The sequence below is a fragment of the Pieris brassicae genome, chromosome 3 (assembly GCF_905147105.1).
Source record: "Pieris brassicae chromosome 3, ilPieBrab1.1, whole genome shotgun sequence".
In the NCBI taxonomy this organism is placed as follows: domain Eukaryota; kingdom Metazoa; phylum Arthropoda; class Insecta; order Lepidoptera; family Pieridae; genus Pieris; species Pieris brassicae.
The window spans coordinates 9,545,532-9,567,454 of NC_059667.1; the positions used below are offsets into that span (position 1 = coordinate 9,545,532).

At 33.7% G+C, this 21,923-nt stretch overlaps 3 protein-coding genes across 13 annotated transcripts in view; 2 read left to right on the forward strand and 1 right to left on the reverse strand.

Annotated features, from left to right (window-relative positions):
• Window positions 1-41: 41 nt before the first annotated feature.
• Window positions 42-1,057, reverse strand: LOC123706727 (iron-sulfur cluster assembly 1 homolog, mitochondrial). Of its 3 annotated transcripts, none has more exons than XM_045656100.1 (3): window positions 931-1,057; window positions 444-735; window positions 42-352 (listed from the first exon to the last, which is right to left on the reverse strand). In XM_045656100.1, the coding sequence occupies exons 2-3, from the start codon at window positions 733-735 to the stop codon at window positions 249-251; spliced, it is 396 nt and encodes a 131-aa protein (XP_045512056.1). In that variant the 5' UTR covers window positions 931-1,057; the 3' UTR covers window positions 42-248. The 3 variants fall into 3 exon arrangements, with proteins under 3 accessions (XP_045512056.1, XP_045512058.1, XP_045512057.1); XM_045656102.1 differs by having other exon boundaries at window positions 856-941; XM_045656101.1 differs by having other exon boundaries at window positions 836-940.
• Window positions 1,058-1,369: 312 nt separating this feature from the next.
• On the forward strand, window positions 1,370-17,652 carry LOC123707278 (translocation protein SEC63 homolog). The gene is made up of 12 exons (XM_045657184.1): window positions 1,370-1,603; window positions 1,826-2,157; window positions 2,472-2,642; window positions 3,941-4,147; window positions 6,563-6,791; window positions 8,004-8,297; window positions 9,023-9,149; window positions 9,791-10,008; window positions 11,221-11,420; window positions 12,748-12,913; window positions 13,317-13,438; window positions 17,518-17,652. The coding sequence occupies exons 1-12, from the start codon at window positions 1,480-1,482 to the stop codon at window positions 17,566-17,568; spliced, it is 2,241 nt and encodes a 746-aa protein (XP_045513140.1). The 5' UTR covers window positions 1,370-1,479; the 3' UTR covers window positions 17,569-17,652.
• A 1,241-nt stretch (window positions 17,653-18,893) lies between these two features.
• Window positions 18,894-21,923, forward strand: part of LOC123707002 (PDZ and LIM domain protein Zasp) — a 47,620-nt gene continuing 44,590 nt past the window's right edge. For all 9 annotated transcript variants that reach the window (XM_045656737.1, XM_045656733.1, XM_045656739.1 and 6 more), the window contains exon 1: window positions 18,894-19,084. The gene's annotated coding sequence lies outside the window, so the exon portion shown is untranslated. The remainder of the gene's footprint in view (window positions 19,085-21,923) is intronic.

Genomic DNA, 21,923 nt, shown 5'->3' on the forward strand with positions numbered 1-21,923 from the left:
GTGTGATAACTTTATTTGCAGATAACAAGAATAATCTCAAATGATTAAATAATTTAATAAATTGAACCAGCAATAATTTTTCTTTTATACTATAATTAATAAAAATTAAAATACTAACTATATATACATAGTACTATTTCCTCATTGCAATTATAAAACAAAATTTAGCAAGAGGTAACAGAAAGTAATCTTAGCTAAATTTATTACAGAACTAGTTAAACTGTCTATCATCACAAAAAAATCTAATTTTATATACTAAAAGATTCTCCACAACCGCAGGTGCCTTTGATATTTGGATTATTGAATACAAACTCTGACGATAATTTGTCTTCCACAAAATCCATTTCAGTACCTGAAACAACAAACAACAAAATTAATGTTAAAGTTTTAGTTTTTGAAATTGTGTCAATTTATAAATATTAAAAATGATAAGTATTACAAACCTAATAAAGTCAACTGTGCCTTTCTATCAATTATAATAGTCACCCCATCCTGCTTTACTTCTTCATCAAGCTTGCCCTTTTCTTTAGCATAATCTAATGTGTATGATAATCCATTGCAACCTCTTTGACGTACTCCTACTTTTAATCCTATGAAACCCTTCGCATCTTCTTTTGCCATAATTTCTCTTACTTTCTGAACAGCTGACTGAGTTAGGACTAGAGCAGCTCGTGAAGGTAGAACGCGTTTCTTTACAGCTCTGACCGTTGCACTTGCTATTGTTTTAGTGGCCATCTATAAGCAGTAATAATAACTCGTTTAAAATAGGAAAACCATATAATTTGTATATTAAGAATTAATAAGGTTTTACAACATTGGAACATTATCACATTACATTACAGTCTCAATATGTACCCTTGTAAATGCTATATTGAGGAAATGCTCAAATGCTGCACTGTCTTGACAAGTAATAATATTATGCAACTTCACCTTATTTTTCTGTAAATGTTTATTCAAATTTCAAAACACAAAATACAAGTTGACATTTTAAAAATTTAGAAATCAAATCGCAATCAAGTCGAAGTTAAATTTGACAACTTGTCATTGAAGTTGGTTCGTCGATTGAGAAAAGACTAAAGAGTATTAGAGCAAGAAAATACATGAAGAAGCAATTTTAGTTTAAAGCGTCAAATACTTATTTGTGTCTTTCTTCTCACGTTCCATGCACTTGATGAAAGACAAACGTTTTTGTTGAACTAAATACTATATATATACTGGAAATTTAATTTTATGAGCATATATTTTATTATTGAATTGTATTATTCGATCTTATAAAGCAGTCTGTCGTAGTCTAAAAGACTAGTAACTAAATATATAGTATTGTCAGTACGGGACATTTAAAAAAAAATTAAATGACACGTCAGTTTCGCTGCTTATGACACTTAATGCATGTTGTGTGATGTCAGCTGAATTTTTAAGTTTTAAAGTAATATAATAATGTACATAAATTGTAAATTGTGTTATAATATTTAATTAATAATGGGAGGACAAAAATTCGAATACGATGAGAGTGGATCTACATTCTTTTATTTTGTTTTATCATTTCTTGCATTAATTTTGGTTCCGGCGACATTTTATTACTGGCCAAGGAAACGAAAAGAAGGTAAATTCGTCTATCAACACGATGTTTTTACTCGAGAATTTAGTTTTTGCTTAAGCTTTGTAGTTAAGATAATTTCTTTCGTTCTTTGTAATAAGATTTTCAGTCATCAGTAACAAGAAATGCCTAGGCCTTCGAATGTACTGTTATATTGCAATAAATTTGGTTGTACCTACATGTCATCACATTTTTATCATACTATTAAGATACATTTTGGTTTCACAGATCCAGCAAAATTAGCTGAACAATGTCAATGTCCAAGTTGCCTTAAGAAAAGGATAATTATAGAACAATCACAACCATACAAAAACTTCAAAAATTTCCTTATCATATTGGCTATAGTATCAGGATGGGTTCTTTTAGGATTTCTTACAGTCAAAGTTTCTCAATTTGATTATGAAATGTCCAATTTTGATCCATATGATATTTTGGGTTTGCCGCCGGGTGCCACTCAAGCTGAAATTAAGAAATCCTATCGTAAACAGTCTCTTATATTGCACCCTGACAAAGAAACAGGAGATGAAAAAGCATTTATGAGGTTAACAAAGGCCTATCAAGTAAGTATTCTACGTTTCTACCATTGTTGATTTGTGTATACCTCCCCACATTTAATGAATTAATTTAAATACCTTTAGAAGTGAGAAAAAAATTAATATAAATTTTTTTTAACATTAATAATTCCTTAATATCTTCATAGCTTTAATTGATAAGTTATACTGATAACCTAGTATACAATTTGCATTTATTATCAAAATGTTTCTTTTGTAGTTAAATAATAAAAAAAGTAACTAAATTAATTTGCATGATATAATAAACTTAATATTTATATGATATAACATGTTACAATTCAAATTTTTTATGAATTTTTAAGGCATTAACAGATGACGAAGCTAGAAGAAATTGGGAGAAATATGGTAACCCTGATGGGCCAGGTGCAATGAGTTTTGGCATAGCCCTGCCGAGTTGGATAGTAGAAAAGGAAAATAGTGTGTGGGTGCTTGGCCTATATGCACTTGTTTTTATGGTGGCTCTTCCCACTGTTGTAAGTTTTATTTTTGAATAATTATATTTATAATAATGTGAACATGAATCAGCACACTGTTGTTTGTTGTTGCAACAATATAAAAATGTTCATGAAAAACTCATCAATCAGTTGAAACCGTAGGATTTAATTTGTTTTTAAGTAATTGACTTAATGTCCCCTAGATGGGGCAATGTTTATAGTGAGTCTCCATCATGTTTGGTCTTGATCCTTGTATTTACCCTGGCTGCAAGTCTTTCCGGCTCTATTTGCCTCACCTTCAACTGTACGACGCCAGGTTTTCCAGGGAAAGCGATGGTTCTGCTATACTTGCGGGTTCCAATCTAGGGTATAATTGGAATCCCTTCAGAGTTTATGGCCTATCCATTTCTACTTGATTGCGTCGTTTGATCTGCTGTCTATTGGAGTTTCCAAGCTGTCCAGAATACGGCGAAGAGAGCGGTTCACGAAGACTTGGAGTCAGTGCGAGATGTCTTTAGTGAGATTTCACACCTATAGAGCAGCAGCAAATTTGACCAGATCAGAATATTTAAATCTTGATTCGACGCGTCAACATCCGTGAGTGCCATACAGTTGTTTGAAGGTTGGTCAGACCTTGGCAATGCGTGAAGTAATGTCTTCTTATGTTTGTCCAGTTTCAGACACGATGCCCCCGCTTAAACTTGCTTATCTCGGTAGATCAAGCCAATAATGGCTTAGTTCGGTTGATGTCCTAAATTTACTATACATGATAAATGTATTAAAGTAATATTCATATTCTTTCTAAACTGGCTCCTTAAAGTACAAATCCTCACTTAGAATTGCTACGACAAACTTTTGCACTCTTCTATAACACCTATTTAATAGTGTACTGAATAAGCTCAAATTAGTAATAAGGCCGGCCGTTGCTTAATAACTTATGTAACCTGATTTTTATATGTCTTTGTACAAAAGCAGTTGGCCTATTGGCTTCAGCGTGCGATTCTCATCTCTGAGGTTGTAGGTTCGATCCCTGGACCAATGTACTTTCTTTATAGTATGTGCGCATTTAACATTCGCTCGAACGCTGAAGGAAAACATCGTGAGGAAATCGGCTTGCCTTAGACCCAAAAAGTCGACGGCGTGTGTCAGTCACAGGAGGCTGATCACCTTGTTGCCTATTAGATTGAAAAATGATCATGAAACAGATTCAGAAATCTGAGGCCCAGATTTAAAGAGGTTGTAGTTGTTTTTGTTTTTTGTATTTTTTTGTATTTGTATAGCAAAGTATAAATGAATAAATTAAAAAATAGTTAATATAACCAAATTTTAAATTGCAGGTGGGTACTTGGTGGTATCGCTCCATACGTTACTCTGGTGAACAAGTGTTGCTAGATACAACTCAGATGTATTTCTTTTTCTGTCATAAAACTCCGTCAATGCCATTGAAAAGGGCCCTTATGATACTTGCAGCTTCATGTGAGTTTGATAAACGGCATAACTCAGAAATAATTGAGAGAATAACAGATAATGAAGAAGTGCCCAGTGTAAGTATTTGTAGACTATAAGTTTTAATGTTAATGATATTCCAATATTTTTAAGCCTTTTGAAACTTATTATTATTTTACAAAATTTTAAATAAATACAGATAATACAACTTTCTCTACAGTTGTGATACTTTTTGACATTCAACACCTTTTGTCTTCAGTCACCGTGACCACGCACGCTTTAACGCGCGCGAAATGTCGGGAAAAAATTATAATTATGTAAAATAATTATAAGTTTATAATAATACATAACTTCAATCCGTTAAATAAGTGTTTTCGTTAAATGTGTAAAAGTTATGTTAGTAAAAGACAATACTATATTTCAATATACTAGGGTCATAAATTATAACCTTGGTCTAAGTGTAGTTTTATGGCTGTGCAATGTTTTATGGTATTTAACATTGCCTGTATTTTAATTGATGGCATATGTGATCTCATCACATAAAAAATTTACACACTATTGAAATTATTATTTTTTGATTTAAAAAAAACGTAATCCATATAAGTAATCCCTCATTAAATGTAAATCAATCAATAAAGCTTTTTATAAAATTTGAAATGATGCTAATCCTTGGGATTGATTTGCTCCAGTTCAAACGATTTGTATGACTCGAAACTTAGCGATTAAAAAGAGTGGCGGAAAGTTTCTTGCCAGTTCTTCTTGCCCGCTCTACGCCCTTGACTTGTGAACTGGTAGTAAATGTAAATTTACAATTAATTTAACTTCTTTTCTAACGTTCATAAGTGTACTTATTTACCTATATGAATAAAGTTTGAGTTAAGTAAACGATGTTATTATCATGTAAAAATCCAGTGAAATATTGCAACTGTTAACTTTGTAATTGATGGTGTCTGTGGCATTATTTCAGTAGACACTAATCATAATATCAAATAATTATCTGCCATATGAAAGCTAACTTGAAACTTTGAGTTTCTTTAATAATGTAATAAACCTGCACTTATATCAGCAAGCAAACCTTTTTACTTCAGAGTAAAAAGGTCTTCTATGTTACATATTAACTACAATTAAAAAAAATGTTTATTATGGAATATAAGATACAGGTATCACTTATTTTACGTCATTAAATTTGAATCAGTAGACATCCATACTCATCGGAAAAGAAGACAGAGGGTGTTAGAATTACTAACTTTAGATAGTCTAGTACGGGGAAATTGCAGCCTGCGTTTGTTCCGAGTATTAACATTAAGCGTATGTCCTATTCTAGTAACCTTATCACTATTTTTGTATATATACATAATATTTTCATAAATATATTGCGAGGAAAAGGTAAGTATATTAATTTCTTTGAATTTATCTCTCAGAGTTTTCCTACATTTTTAATTAAAGATTGCACGAATATCCCTCTTCTGCAGGATGAAAATATTTTCGACAACAGCAGCATGACCCCATAATAATAGGCCATAAGTCATTAAGCTGTGAAAGTTACTAAAATAAACAAGTCTAGCTGTATCGACATCAGTTAGTGAGCAAATCTTTTAAACCGCGTAAGCTCCATTAACTAAGTCTCTTCGCCAATCCGTTAATATGAGGGGAGCACTGAAGTTTTGAATCCAAGGTGGTTCTAAGTATTTAAAGTAGATATAGGCATATCGTAATGTCAACTGATGTCTCACTGTAGAGACAATTAGTATTTAAAAAGTGGGAACTACGCAAGGCAAAACCAAATATTTCAAGCATATTGTTAATTATATACACTTATGATAGTTAATATTTAAATAAGAGATGTATACACATACTACCAGTTGCCAAATTAAGGGTATGGAGCAGGCAATCTCTGCTACTCTTTTTAAAAGTAAAGTGGATTTCGCGTATAACGACGATCTATTGACCACTTTAATTTCGTAGTTATATCCGGAAGTCGTTACAGGCAGTTTAGATAAATACACGTCAATGTGTTTAGTTTATATTAATTTATTATTGAAAACACAGTTGTATACAGTTATTCACTGGTACATTTAAAAATAACTCAGAATATCACTTTGAAACTGTCCCATAAATGTAACTCCGAAACGTATACGCTTACCTACCTACTTAGCTGATATCTATAAACCAAAGGTAAAGGTCTCCACAGTTGATGACCATCTGTGTGAATGTAAACAAAAGATAAGAAATGTTTGTAAAGTAAATAAATGTTTGTGTCTTTGGCGGCTGACTGCGGTCGCAATATCTAAGAATTCGAATGGGATTTCTACGAATTTGTTACAAATGATGCATTAAAAACATGCGCTACACCCGAACTCGGCGTTACAACCAAAGTCGCTATAGCCACATGAATTTTGTACTAAAGTATACTTTAAATTTATGGGACTTAGATTTAGCAGCTTTATAGCCAAATAGTCGCTACAACCAAGTTCGTAATGAATGAAATCCACTAAATATAATATTCTTTTTAGTTACTACGGGATCTGCCAAACCTGGGCGAGAAGAACAAAGAGCAACCATTATGTAGACCATACAGTATTAAAGCTAGGGCTCTACTCCACGCACATTTGTCACGTATGAAGTTACCAGAGGACACATTGGAGGTGGATAGACGGTATATAGTATCACGGTGCCCGGATCTCATTGTTGAGATGGTCAACTGCGTAAACCAGCTCATTGCGTTGGCTTATGCTAGACGAAGTAAGTTTATTTTGTGCAATTATTACTAACCTTACCTGTACAGACATTCTCACTAAGATAGACCAACATAAATGGAGATGAGCTCCCATGAGCTATGTAGCTAAATATTGACAGAATGGTACCCTAGAGACGGAAAACGAAGAAGAGGCCGTCAACGCATAAGATGGGAGGACGAACTAATACTAACAGTAGGCTACAGCTGGAGAAGAGTCGCAAAGTATAGAGAACAGTGGAAAGGGTTAGAGGAGGCCTTTGCCAAGAGACACACAGACCTCCGAGATATACTGTAGTGAAATTTTTTATTTTTATTTTTAATTAAAATCCCAGACCATAAACAATCACTTATCGATAAAATAGTGTTTAACAATCATACTTTATAGATTTGACTGTAATATAATAATGTAAAATATGAACGCAGGTTCGAGATATGGCAATCTCTCCAATAAAATATCACAGAGTTTCGGAATATAAAGGCTATATTATTATTATAACGTTACCTATACACGAGATGATACGATTTTTGTCACTAAATACATATGGTTTAGTAATAGAAATTTATGTTCAATGATAATTTTTAATTTTAATTAAAATCCCAGACCATAAACAATCACTTATCGATAAAATAGTGTTTAACAATCATACTTTATAGATTTGACTGTAATATAATAATGTAAAATATGAACGCAGGTTCGAGATTTGTTGCCTCCTATCAAATTCATATATATTAAATTTTTATACAATTTTATAGAAGTTTGCTAAAATAGCGCGTTTAATTGTTAATTGTTCGTTAACAATGATTTATCCTGTCTTTTTTATGTAATATGAGACAACCTGATATATACATATATCAGGTATCACTACCCATAGACACTCACATTGCCAGAAGGCTGTTACAAGAGAATTGTTATATACATTACTAGAACGCGGAACCCTATAACGAGTTTTCGTATAACACGATTTCCATCCACAATATAACGTGTTGATTTCTCAAGTTTGTCTAAGTTCATAATCAGTTTTCCATAACTTTTTAATTGTGTTGTTATAAAATTAAACTAAATGACTTTATTAAATTCGTGTTCGTAGTTTTTGAATATTTAAAAAAAACAGTTTCCGATAACACTCCTACAACGCGTTAGAACCGGATCGCGTTATAGGGATTATCGTTACATCGATTAAAGTTTTATATAGACTTAAAATATTTAAATATTTCAGTACCTCGTCTCCCAACAATAGAAACCATAGAAAATTGTATGAAACTATCACCTATGATTGTACAAGGACTCTGGGAGTACAAGTCTCCATTATTACAACTGCCATACATAACCGAGGAACATTTAAAATACTTTACAAACAGAAAAAAACATATTAAATCACTTCTTCAATTAGCACAATTACCAGGAGATGAGAGACGACAGCTGTTAAGGTTTCTGAATGATGAACAATACGAGGATCTAGTTAAAGTGCTAGGAAATATGCCGTACATACATTTCCAGGTCAATACTGAAGGTAGGTTCAGAATCCATTTTATTTTAATGTTATTAAATGTTTTTTTTTTAAATGTTTTGTCGAAGAAAAGGAGAGTGGTTGAGACCGATTGAGAGAGAGTGAGAAAGGGAGATCGAGAAAAAATACACGCTATTGGTTGATGTATTCGTTTAGTAGTTGCATATTAGAACTTTAGATGGCGATTCTGTCGCATAACGTCTTGTGCAGTAAACGCAGATTTTTATTTATTTTTATTATCATTGGTACGTATACAGTGTGTGTATAGATATACAAATACGTGGAGTGATCATATACTGATACATGATCATCTATTTTGGCTTTTACCTTACTAATAACTAATTAACAAAGAATTTTACCTTACTAATAACTAATTAACACTTCTTACATGTGTACTTTGTACGCACGCACTTTTTTAATTAGAAGTTGTACTTATAACCATTAATATAATGAAGTTTCACATGGTCCGATTGTCAGCAGTCAAGTTTTAAAATCCTAGATTTAGATGCCTATTAATAAAATCCGCCTGACATTAATTAAAAAAAAATATCTTTCTTCAGTCATTTTAGTAATATCAGTAAAAATAAAAACTAATGAGTTTATTATATTATAATATTATTTATTTACGCCTTTTTTTCCTGACGTGGTAGACACAGAGCCTAGGACCACGTGGACCTGTATGCTGTTTATGTATGTAAAGTATTTAATATGTAAATGAATGATTTCAGTGATTGATGACGAGAACTCTACAGTGGTAACAGCGGGTGCGATTGTCACGGTCACAGTACTATTACAGAGAACGAATATGAAAGAACTATTTGGTGATAGCAGTATCAGAGAGAAAAATAAGATAAAGTAAGCTTTTTTTTATTTACCCTCAAGTGATTGTGATTTGTTTAATTGTATTTAAACTAATGACAGCATTGTTGGCCTATTTGCGTACGACTCTCATGCTTAAGGTCGTAGGTTTGATCCCCGGCTGATTGAAATTTATGGCAGAAGAGAGACCGTGTCGATCACGTATTTCGTTTACCAATGATTACTGATTTATCAATTGACGTTTGTGTCCGGCGCTGTGTACGATGCGCAAACTTTCCCCCACTCCCATTGTTTACTGCTCAAGAAGTTTGCCGGTATCTGTAATTGGCTAAATCGTAAGAATTACGTGCCAAGAGTATTGCCAGATGCAAGAACTTCTTTCAGATTTTTTTATTTTTTTCACACACTCAACGCTAGAGGGCTCGCTGCCGGCATTTCATTTCATAGCAGCCATATGTTTAGTAATTATATAGTTTAAAGCATCCCATTGACTCAGTAACCGTACAATATTTCATCTCTTACGGTCAAATTATTTTTACGCTGTGATGAAAAGAGAGATGAGTATTTTATTAAGACTGATTTTTTGTAAGTGAGACAGTCTCTAAATTAGAAATAATATTGTCTTTTAAGCGGGAAAAATATTTGTTTTTAACAATTAATGAATTTCTATAAATCAGGGAAGAAGAAGAAAATGTGGAAGGTGAAGATAAAGAAAAGGATAAGGAGAAGAATGACAAGAAAGATGTGTTCAAGCGGCCGGTTTGGATGAAACAAGGCAAGAAAATGCAGAAGAAAAGCAAAAAAGTCGTCAAACAAGTTAAGGCAGCGCCACCTACGCCTCCACCACCTGATGTTAAGAAGAAAGAAAAAGAACCAAAGAAGAAGGATGATGATGGTAGAACATTATGTTTATATATCTAATTCTAATATATGTGTGTATAGAATAATAAATGTCAGTAGTGCCACGTACTACTTACATATACGTACGTGGCCGGTTAGAGAGTCGCTGTCAGGGATATTACTATTGCCAGTAAATATAAAAATTACCCAATATATGGGGAATAATTTGAAGTCATGCAGGCTCACTTAATAATTTATTTAAGGGTCTTAATAAAACAGAAGATATTTTAGTATCCAGGAAACACAATTCTAGGCTTAAATAAATGTGACATAAACTTAGAAACAACTGATATTATAGGTTTTTTTACCTTTACTATTAATATAATATCTTTTAAGATACTTAGCAATCGGAACCGTTAATTTAAACTTTGCAAATAATGCAAGGAAAAATAGAAATACATTTTAGTTAATAAATAGTAAAATTAAATTAATATTGTACGCACACAGAAATTACAGAAAATAAAAAAAATTCAGCGTGACATTTCAAAATGGCGACGGTAGTACCAATTTCAGCGCCGGCCAAGAAAAGTATGTGTCACTGTATATATATTGGTTATCAAATATATATGCGAGCGTTCAGAAATATATCTTCTTATTAAGGAAAATATATACATCAAATGAACAAATTTTAGTCCACAGTTCTAAAGTAATACTATTTCTGTAGGAAAACTATATTCAAATTTAAAACAAATCGTTTAAAATGTTTAAATATGTTATGGCCGTATGTCGGATGATACGGATTTTTTTATAATTTCCTATATTCTGTACTAAAAGAATAGTTAGTATGAGAATATGCTTTTCTATGGATATAATTTAAAGTCATCAATTTAATAATAACGTTTCGTTTACGAATTTATTAAATATAGAACCTGGTGTGGATATGATTTTCTCTGTTTTCTTGAGAAAAAGTTAAAAGTTTGCGTATAGATAATACATCTGGTACACAGACAGGCGAGAAATAGATTACCTAATTAAAAAAAAAAACGTTACTAACCATCTTTTAATATATTCCTACTTAAAAAGTCGATTTACCAATTTTGTGTCCATTTTTTATTTCAAAAAGGTCTGATGTCGAGCCTTTTTATGGTTTAGAATGTTTATTCCTGCTACTACGACTATTAACAGTTACAAAATATATAAAAAAAGTATAAAAAATACAAATAAACACCAATGAATAATATAAGTAAATATTTTAAACGTATTTCAGGTGATGAATCAGATGCGAACAGTTCCGATGAGTCGGGCTCGCATAGCGACGCGTCGGCGAACGAATCGCGCGATAAGTCGTCCCCGGAAGATGATGATGATGACCAGTGGGAGAAGTTCCAGAAGAGACTGCAGAAGAGGGAAAGACTCGAGGGGAGATCTAAGAGTTCCCATCCTGTACACTGCCCTTACTTCCCATTGGTAAGTGTTGTCAAAGATATTGTTGTTGGGCAGACATATTTCTACGTTTTGTGTTATATGAAATTTATATTTATACTACAGTCAAAATTTGTTATAGCATCGAAGGGACTACCCATATTTGGTCGTAAAAACCTATAGTCGTAACTGCCGATGACGTTGTTATTAAGTATCTAATACAATAGAGTTCAGCCTTTGATTTAGGTCAATATAACCGGTATGTTGTTCTAAACGATGTCGTCGTAAACGCCGTCGTTGTTTAAATCAGAGAGTTAATTGAACCTCCAGACAGTTAATTAAAGATCGATATTCAATCAAGTCGCTAAAGTTCCTTCAGACAAGTGAGTGAACGAAACGTTTAACGAGTTTCCTAAACGTTCCTAGGCAATAAGACTAACATAACCTAACCTAACCATTTACAATACAGCTCTCAGTTCGCACGGTTCAGCACGATCACACCGAAATAACAATAACAAATGAAATAATCATGGCGGAGTCTTGTTTTACATTGTTAATCAACATGCTGGCTTTCGGTTAGACAGATAGTTAAACCTTTTCGACGCTGCTTTATTTAAATCAAAATGCTAGCGACTTGATTGAATATCGACATTTAATTAACTGTCTAGAGATTCAATTAACTCTCTGGTTTAACTACTTTACTGCAATATATATATATTTCGGCGAAATATCACTCCGTAGATATTGACATCGTCATGTGTGTAAAGTTTGAGCACAAAAGACACGAATAATTATCGTACAGTATTTTATTTAGATTGATTCCTTTTAACACTATAAATAACAATTTAGCTTAAAATATAAAGTGGGTTCAAGGCACCGATCTTGCTTTTAATGAAAATCTACACAACCACAAATGACATATACCCAACTCGGTCCAACGTCTCGTCAGCAATATACTCCACTGACATCAGGACTGTCCTGCGTTCCCTGAACGCACTATCCAAAGCCAAGAAGGCATTTGCTCTGCTCTGATTGGTCGTAATAATATTTGTACGAATTTTTGTAAGGTTTTCAATACTAAAAACTCAAGATAGTTCTATGTGATCGTACAAAACCTCGCTCTATTCTCGCGGAATTTTTTTATGTATTAAAATTAATTTAATATATTCTAAAAATATATACTATGTAACTATATATATGTATTATTAATAGGACAAAAGGAAACTTTATACCAAAAAAGCTTTCTTTTTCCTTTTGACCAAAATTACCCGAATCCGTAAAATAACTTTAGGACAAAGAACTGCCAAAATTAATAAAATCTTCCTGGCAGATAGTTTTCTTTAAATGTAATAATTTAAAATCATATTGACAGGAGAAACAAGAGTTCTGGTGGTGTTATATTTGCGATCGCAAATCTCACACGCTCCTAACGGCGCCGGCGCATGTGACAGCGCTCGTCGACTCGCACGAACTTCAGCTGAGATTTACAGCGCCCCGTTGGCCTGGTGTCTACACGCTGGCTTGCTGTCTTAGATCCGGTATGTTTTAAGTATTTTTAATAAAAGTATATAGGGATAACAAATCCCAGAATTTTTATGTTTTGCAAGTATTTTTATAATTTTATCTATATTAGACCTTGTAACGTATAGGAGTATAGAGAAGATATATTTCTGTTTTATTTTCCTCTTTCTAGACGAGTTTATAAGTCTGGAACTTCCAAAACGTTTTACTGGGAATCGAACCTAGAATCTCTTTTTATGTGACGCGGAAAATTGGCAGGAGGCTCATCTGATCTGATTCCGCCGCACATAGATACATTGCCAGAAAGCTCGCAAGTGTATTGTCGTCCTTTTAAGAATTGGTACGCTCTTTTCTTAAAGGACCCTAAGTAGAATTTGTGGTTTAAAGTGTATAAATGGGTAAAAATGTATTGTTTTTTAGATTCATACATCGGTATGGATCAGCAGCAGGATATGAAACTGGATGTGAAGGAGGCAGCAGCAGTTCCAGCTGAACATCCACAGTGGGACCTCACTGACTCCGACTCGGATCATAATGACCAGGTATATTCTTTTATTATTTAATTTTATATCCAGTATTTTTCACTTACTGATTTGAAACTGGTGAAGTTGAGTTGGGTAGGGCTTGTCGGACATACCTGAACCAACTCCAGGAGGTACTTGAAGCGACAGGTCAAAGTACCCATAACCAATGCATGGTAAACGTCATGAAAGTTGATGAAGAGAGAGAATGTTAGGACCGTAGCAAGTGGATATCCGTGGTCCCTGCCCACTTCGGGAGAAGGTCTTGAATATATAATATATAACTAAAAACTTAAATGAGTCAAACAACGACGGGAATGTATAATAATAGTAAAATATAAAACAGCAAAGTTGTATTGGTAATCTTTGAAATGGTCGCGTGACACGGGATTGTTCATCAAGAATCTGTAAGCAACACAACACACAAAAGAAATTTCCTATGTATGAGATGTATAGTAGTTGTTGTATAGTACTTGCACGACTTGTTTTTAAAGGCCGGCAACGCACCCACTAAAAATGATTGTCTGTGGGCTGCAATCGTTGCCCTTTTTGGGCGTCCCGTATGCTCGTTTGCCCCCGGGGCAAAAAATAAATTAATAACATTGAAAGAAAACAATTTATTTTTACCGGATTATAGCTATTTGTATTACTATAAACTATTCCGTGTCACCATGACTACGGACGTGAAACGTCGGAAAAAATAAATTTAAAATTATGTAAATAATTATAAGTTTATAATAATAAAAATAACTTTAATCCGGTTAAAAAAATTGTTTTCTTTCAATGTATAAAAGCTATTTTAACCAAAGACAATACTAAATTAATAACAGTTAAACCTGGATAAGGGCCGAGCCAAAGGGACCGAGATCGCTTTTCCCTTATAGAGGTTCCTCGCTAATCCGAGTTTCTACCTTACAGAGTTAAGGAAGGGATCTGTCTTACTTGTAGAGGTCTATAAAAATACGGCAAATATGACGTAATTATACATATGGTATAACATAAATATTTAATCATCATAAGAGCTGTTACATTGCATTCATTCGTTACATAGCAATAAATATTTCATAATTTCCCTTATTTTCTATTGGTGTACGCGAGTGCTTAATATAGAGTAAAACTGAAATCCTCTATAAAGCACTGCGACGACCCAGAAACCGTACAGTACTATTAGTTTCCGATAGGTGGTGCTTATTTATATTAGGGTTATGTCGTGGCCTTGACAGTTATGTTCGTCAAGACAGAATACAAAATACCATCTGTATTACCATCGAAGTTCCACAACTGAGCGTTTTTTAAGGCAGTTTTTCTACCACTATTTGGATCCAGCTGCCCACTGAAGTATTTCCGAACCAATTCGACTTAGGGTCCTTCAAGAAAAGAGCGTACCAATTCTCAAAATGTATCACATAATATCAGATGAGCCTCCTGCCCGTTTGCCCCCTGATATATATATTTTTTTATTATTTCTCATTTTGGAAGACGTTATCTCACTTTTACATTATTTTAAGCAAGTTTAGTTGTTATATTTGTCAGTGTTCCAAACACATTTTATTCATATTCCAATAAAAATTTTTTTATTATAATTTGAGTTCTTCTTTCATTAAGTTTCTTCTTCTCTTGAAAAGTCCTAACCGATACGTCGACAGTTGCCTCCACACCACTATCCTCTGCTTGTGTCAGTGCATTAGGGATGTTGAGACCCATAATTATCTTATTTGGTCAGAACAACGGGCAGGCGATCTATCTACCCCTACTTCTCCTGCCATCACTTCAACCTACCATCACCAGGTTGTCGAGACTGCTCGGTTCTCTCCTGGCAATTTGGCCAAAGTGGCACCCGTTTGTAAATAATAGTCGACAGTCACAAGATTGATCCCAGATGACCACAAGGTGATCTTAAGTTGTTTGATAAAGGATTTATTGGTTCCAGACCAGGACTCTGTTTCGTACGAAAATATGGAAAATACCGAAGTTCTGATGAGTCGCTCTTGCTCTTCAAAATTTTAGTAACATATACTATATTTAGTTCCAAATAATAAGTAATGCCTTGTCGTCGTTATTAAATACTAACGTGTAAAGTTGCGTGACAATCAGATACCGCGAACCGTGACTCTCATCTGTCAGAATTCATTTTTGACGACGGGAGACAGACTTAGCGCTAAGCTTCAGAACCACGGCATTTTGATTGGGGCGTTTAATCGCCCAATATTTTTATTTCGATTCAAGGGGAAACTATTTTACACGTGTCTCTTAAAGTACTGTACGTTTTGATTTTGCAAGTAAAGTCCCTTCAAATTGTGTCTTCACATTCACTTTCATACAATAAAATCTTAATGGACGATCGTTAGCGGTCATTGAAAGTAAATTATCAGGAATTTGCTAAATCATTGCGTTTACATAACTTTAATAGCGTTTAAATTCAGATCGCAATAAACTCGGTTTAATAGCCTGCATTGAAGCCCTGCATTTGGGTTCAATGCATTTCGTTAATCGGCTTAAATAAGGGCGAGATATGTTTAAGAAGTCTAAATAATATTCATGAGTAATTTCGTTTCTCTCGAATAATACTATGTGCGCTTTTAACATTCGTGCTTACAGTGAAGGAAAACATCGCGAGAAAACCGGCAAACTTTTTTAATGGCGGGCCACGAAGTTGAAGAAATTCTACGGGAAGGCTAGAATTTAAAAAAAATGCATTGTTGTTAAGCTTTTAATTATAATAACAATACAAATAGAATCTACTTTTTCTTCTCGACTGTCAAAACGTAATTATAACGGGCCACATATTATCCATGCTGATCTTCGGGCCGGATTAAATACTTTTGCGGGCCGTACTTTGCCCATCACTGCTTTAGACCATTCTTTAGGACGTAGGGCTCGCGACCCACAGGGGCCAATTTCATTGTTAAGGGGGGGCAATTCAAAAATACCTTCGACGTTTTTCATTTCATGTTTTGAGAAGTTACATACTGTTTCGTTAACAATTTCCTAGACTTCCAAAAAACCATTCGCTCGAACGCTGAAGGAAAACATCGTAAGAAAACCAGCTTGCTAAACCCAGAAAGTCGATGGCGTGTGTCAGGCACAGAAGGCTGATCACCTGCTTTCCTATAAGATTGAAAAATTATCATGAAACAGAATTCTTAGGTCTAGACCTAAAAAGGTTGTAGCGCCACTTATTTATTGACATATAAATATGTGTCTGTAGTAGGTTCAAAGGTGTCAACGTATCATTGAACAACACGTGAAGCCAATCGCGGTTACATTATTTCGTCATGTTTATTTTGGCATAAAAAACAATTGTTAAAAATGGGATGTCAATGCCCTCATTAAGCATCTTAACGGTAGCGGCCGGTAATTTATTTTCTCAAAGATGCGGAAAGGACAATGCTTTAAAAGTTCACGTGTATTGATTAAATATTTGTTTCTTTAATGGTTTAGTACAGCGTAGCTACATAAAGTGTTGAGTACTTAAAGAATGGATAATATTTTCGTACATGATTCTATGGGTTAGTCAAAATCACGTCTTAAACCGGGATCGGAACGAAATCCCATATGACATGAGACCAATGCCGGTTCTTTGGAAGTTTTTTTTATAGAACAGGGACAAACGGACCGAAGGCTCACCTGATGTTAAGTGATACCCATGAACACACTCAAAGCCAGGGTCGCGAGTGCGTTGCCGGCCTTTTAAGAATCGCTATGCTCTTTTCTTGAAGCACCCTAAGTCGAATTGGTTCGGTAGCAAAAACTAGCTTAAAAAACGCTCAGTTGTGGACGTAGGTGGATATGTTAACATTATGGTATATTTAGAGCAGTGTTTGCATAGTGGCTTCAGCGTGCGACTTTCGTCCCTAAGGTCGTAGATTCGAGCCCCGGCTGTGTCCACCAATGGACTTTCTTTCTATGTGCGCATTTAACATAAGCTCGAACGGTGAAGGACGACATCGTGAGGAAACCGGCTTGCTGAACACCTACTTGCCTATAAGATTAGCAAACGATCATGATACAGATACATAAATCTGAGGCCCAGACCTAAAAAGGTTGTAGCGCCATTGATGTCTTTTTAAATGTATTTTTCATGATAATGTTTGTTACAGGGGGACAATGAAAGTGAGTTTACTACTGACGATGAAGTGGAGGAAGAGTAAATTACATATATATTTAATTTTTATAGAGTTTTTAATGTACGTATTGTATGGTTTGAGAGAATGAATATAGTATCTTTTATATTATAAGGATTTTATTATGGACATGCATTTAATAAAATACAAGTAATTTCTTTATTTTTCTCATTTATTAACTGAAAATTTTGACTCAAGGACAGCCCAAACTACGAAAACATTTAACAGCTGAAAATCTTTCACTCTAACAAAAGTACTGTTTCGTTCGTCACTCTCTTTCAAATTGTGTTTACGATGTAATGAGAAGAGACAGCTCAGTCAGTTAAATTTTACAATTAATTTCATGTGTTCGTTACCAAGGGATATATGTTTCAAGGCGGTAGGACAACTGATTGTATGCCTTAATGGGCATACACAAAAAAAACTGCCTCCATGTTATATAACACTGATTTTTATGTATTTATATCTAAAATTATCGATTATGTCATCAATAAAAATCGGTATATGTTCCTGGTAAACACTTTTAATTTAAGTTAAAAGTTAAATTTATATTAGTACTAATATTTTGAAAGCTTGCGTGAGCTTTAAGCTTCACAAGTAGCAAGGGAATCGTCCTCGGGGCTGGTGGTTGGTATTAAATACCTAAGTTTTACAACTAATCTTTTTAGTACATTTAGAGTAAAAGACAATTAGTTTCCTTTTATAATAATTTGTTTCGATAATTCTATGTACTTTTATTGTATCTGTGAGCAGCTTTTTTAAGCAGATATTTTGATAATTTGCTTATTTTATGGTATAACGAATATTCCAAAATGCCTGCTGTAAAAACAGTGAAGGAAAGGATATTTTTTTTTAAATTACGCCTTGTTGCAACGATGCACGGTGTTCATAGTAGGTATTATACAGAAGATGCTCGCCGTAAGGCTTAACTTACAGTATAAAAAAGCGCTTTATGCGCTGACTACGCGGCGATGTTGATTGATTATCAAAACATGTAATTCAATGTCTTACTTGAATAGAAGATAGGATCTCTCTCAACCACCAATAAAGTGAAATAATGTAGCGTATGAATGTATGAGTTTTCAAGTATATAAGTAAAAATCCAGATTCATACTTCTATTTTGCGACTGCATTTTCTAAATACTGACCAGAATTACTGTCTTTTTAAAATTTAGATCAAACTAAGAAAACTTTAATTTGTTAACGAGTGAAGTGAAGGTGACATATTTGGTCCGATTTCACAATAATACATATATTTTTTGTTGCGTTATCTGGCAAATAAGCAATAAATAAGGTACTTTCTGAAGCGCTGCTATCGCTGCGTGGGTTCAATCTAGTCTGTGGTAGGTTGCCGCGCAGTCGACACTCGCGCGCCGAATCTCGCAACAACCCCACGACCGAACGACCGACACACGCTCCCGGTGTCGTATTACACTCTAAATATATCTCGCGAGCGCGAACGCCTATTAGGAAACGCGCCGTGTTTTGAACCAGTGATTGACAGTGCCGAGTAAAGAATTTGCTGATCAAGGAATCTGCCAATGTAAGTATTATCTCGCTTAAACAGCTGTTTCACAGTTTATAATTTGGGTGGTCGAGATGAGTAATCTGAGACCGTTGTGTATTTTGAATATCAAATAAAGTTTTGTTTATCAGTGATTTTTAGTTGTTTGATTAGAGCGCATTAATTTTCGGTAATATTTGGATTACGAATATCATTTTGATGCATATACAAATATCATAATATTCTAATTTCGGTAACCTGGTCTTAGTGCATTGCATAAGATCATGTTTTGTCCGAGTTGCGGACAATGAGTCAGAAAATTGTGTGGTTTACTGATTTGCGATAGTTCGTGCTGGCACCCACAATATGAAGCTAATTGGAAATTACGAAATGTAATTAGAAATATTACAATAATAATTAATATAGTTATTAATGTAACTAATAGATAAGTCGATTACATCGTGTACCAACTTGTATGAATATTGATTAGTCAAGTTTATGTTTGCCAAAGGTAAAAACATCTTGCTACAAATATGTATGTAGTTATCGTAACATATGACCTAGAACTAGTTATTTTGCAATATCGAATTAGTTGGTCGTACATATCTTATATCAAGGTTTATTGTGTAGTAGCTTCGGTCCGCGTCTCGTCTGCGTGGAATTTAGAATTAGGTTGCCGAAATTTTCATAAAATGTGACAAAATCAGTATAAAGGATGGAATGATTCTGTAATAGATGATGATATTAATATATCCCTAATGGGAAATGCAAAGGACTTTAGTCCATACAGCCAGCATTCTGTAAAAGCATTTACATGACATATTTTTTTATGATTATGATCGAAAAGTGCACTGGATTCTTTAATCTTTGTTTATGTACTATTTTAAATTGGTATGTCAAATTGAGAGCTGCCTTATAATCGCTGACATGTCGTATTATATTACCACAGGGTTATACGTACACTACGAAGTAAGTACGTATAAGCTGTAAGATATTTTAATACCAGACAATATTTAAGAAAAAAAACATATTTAGTTTCGGTAACTTTTTAGATTTTTGACGTTTCTGACAGTAGAAGGGGTTTTCTTTCTACATTATACAGACATTAGTCTCTATAATTATAGTGTTATTGTCTATGCTGATCAGGATTTATGCTGGCTTCACGGTTTGAATATAGCCTCCAGTTACGATTGGTGATATCCCGAAGCGGGCATGGTTGCGATGAATCGAACTACGGACTGATAAAGGCCGGTTATACGAGTCCCAGAGTGCAATGGCCCAAACTAAAGGGAATTTTAAAACGTTCACTTGTCCCTTTGATCTTGCATTTTGTTGCACTATGGATGTTCCAATAAACAGCTTAAGACGTCTTAACTTAATATGACGAGCGTGAAGTTTCTTATTGATGTAGATTCCATTCTAAACTAGTTACAGTGCAAAAATATTAATAGAAAAAAAAGAATTGCTAATTTAAATTTTATTCTAATACGAGAAGAATATGTGTCGTGTATTTTTTTGCTTTGCACTTTTCTATTTTGTCTAGATGTACTAAACCTAGGTCATCGCTGTTATGGTTACGATAAATGTATACATTGCAGGTATATCTACGCTGTAGTCATCACGATAATAACAACTTGATGACATTAATTAGTCCTTTGTCATAATATTTAAACAAAGGACCATACGGAAATGGGAAATGCAAATTGATGATACTCGTTTGTATATAATATATACCGGGTTCCTTAGAAAATCTCATATCTATATGGTAATTACCTCACAGAAATGTTACTGCGCAGTTATTTTAATGTGCCATCACATTATGCATTTTCTATAGTGCATTCTTATCGGAGTGTTAACTTTGGAATATGATAATGAACTCTATGTTTAAAGTACCACTTAGATATGTGAGTCGAAAAGTGCGAAGTCACAAACAAATCAAAGAGTCGAAGATGAAATCATTGACGATTCGAGCAATCATTAAACCGGTCGTTAACCTAAATTTTAATGTGCATTTATGGAAATCAAATGTGATCTTTTAATTACTTATATCTATTAAACTATTTTGAAAAAATGTAGAAAGTTATTTATTGACATATTAAATATATGTTGGTAACAATATATTCCGTATTTATTTCACCTACTTCATGTCTAATTGTTAAAGGTTTCAGGGACAGGGACTATCATTTTACAAATGTTAAAATTGACAGTGACATTTAGAGTCAATTTTGTTTATGACACTTCTAAACGTTATTCTACAATGATGATCTGAAGTGGCTATTTAAATAAAGTTTTTTTTTCTTTTTTTGATTATTTAGACAATTTCTATCTTATGTGACTCATAGACTTAAATATATGGATATTGAATAAATAGAGATTGTTTATCAGGTATGTAAACGTGATTTCTACTTAAGGAATAGTTGCCGCGTGCGTTAGATCAAAGGCTTCTAAGAATTAATAAATAGCTCGTTTGATAACAAAAATCTCTTAGAATTCTTAACTTAATTTTCCTGTTTGTTTTGTTGGATGTTTTGTTGATGGTTCATCTTGATTGATTAATAATAGCAGTTGTAGTTTATTCGCGCCATTTTCGTGAACACAGATAATAATAATTAAAAATAGCCCCAAGTGTTCTCTACTGGTGAAAGAATTTCCAGAATTTCAGTGTTATGTAATTACTTTTATTTATTTATTTACAAAAGCTTGCCAACGCTTGGCAGTCAGATGCATTGGTACATAAAGAATAATAAAATACAAGCTTTAAACTAAAGAAAAATTGATTTCAAAGTCAGAAAGCAACTACGCGTGTCCAGACCTAGCTCGATTATCAGAATGCTCAATCTGGATATTGGTGAGTTATGGCCAAAATTCGTTCTTCAAA

Coding starts and splice junctions, on each gene's coding strand:
- LOC123706727 (XM_045656100.1), bottom strand. CDS start 735: ATGGCCACTAAAACAATAGCAAGTGCAACGGTCAGAGCTGTAAAGAAA. Junction 353..443: donor GGCACAGTTGACTTTATTAG/GTTTGTAATACT, acceptor TTGTTGTTTCAG/GTACTGAAATGGATTTTGTG.
- LOC123707278 (XM_045657184.1), top strand. CDS start 1,480: ATGGGAGGACAAAAATTCGAATACGATGAGAGTGGATCTACATTCTTT. Junction 9,150..9,790: donor AGAGAGAAAAATAAGATAAA/GTAAGCTTTTTT, acceptor TCTATAAATCAG/GGAAGAAGAAGAAAATGTGG. Junction 11,421..12,747: donor ACTGCCCTTACTTCCCATTG/GTAAGTGTTGTC, acceptor TCATATTGACAG/GAGAAACAAGAGTTCTGGTG.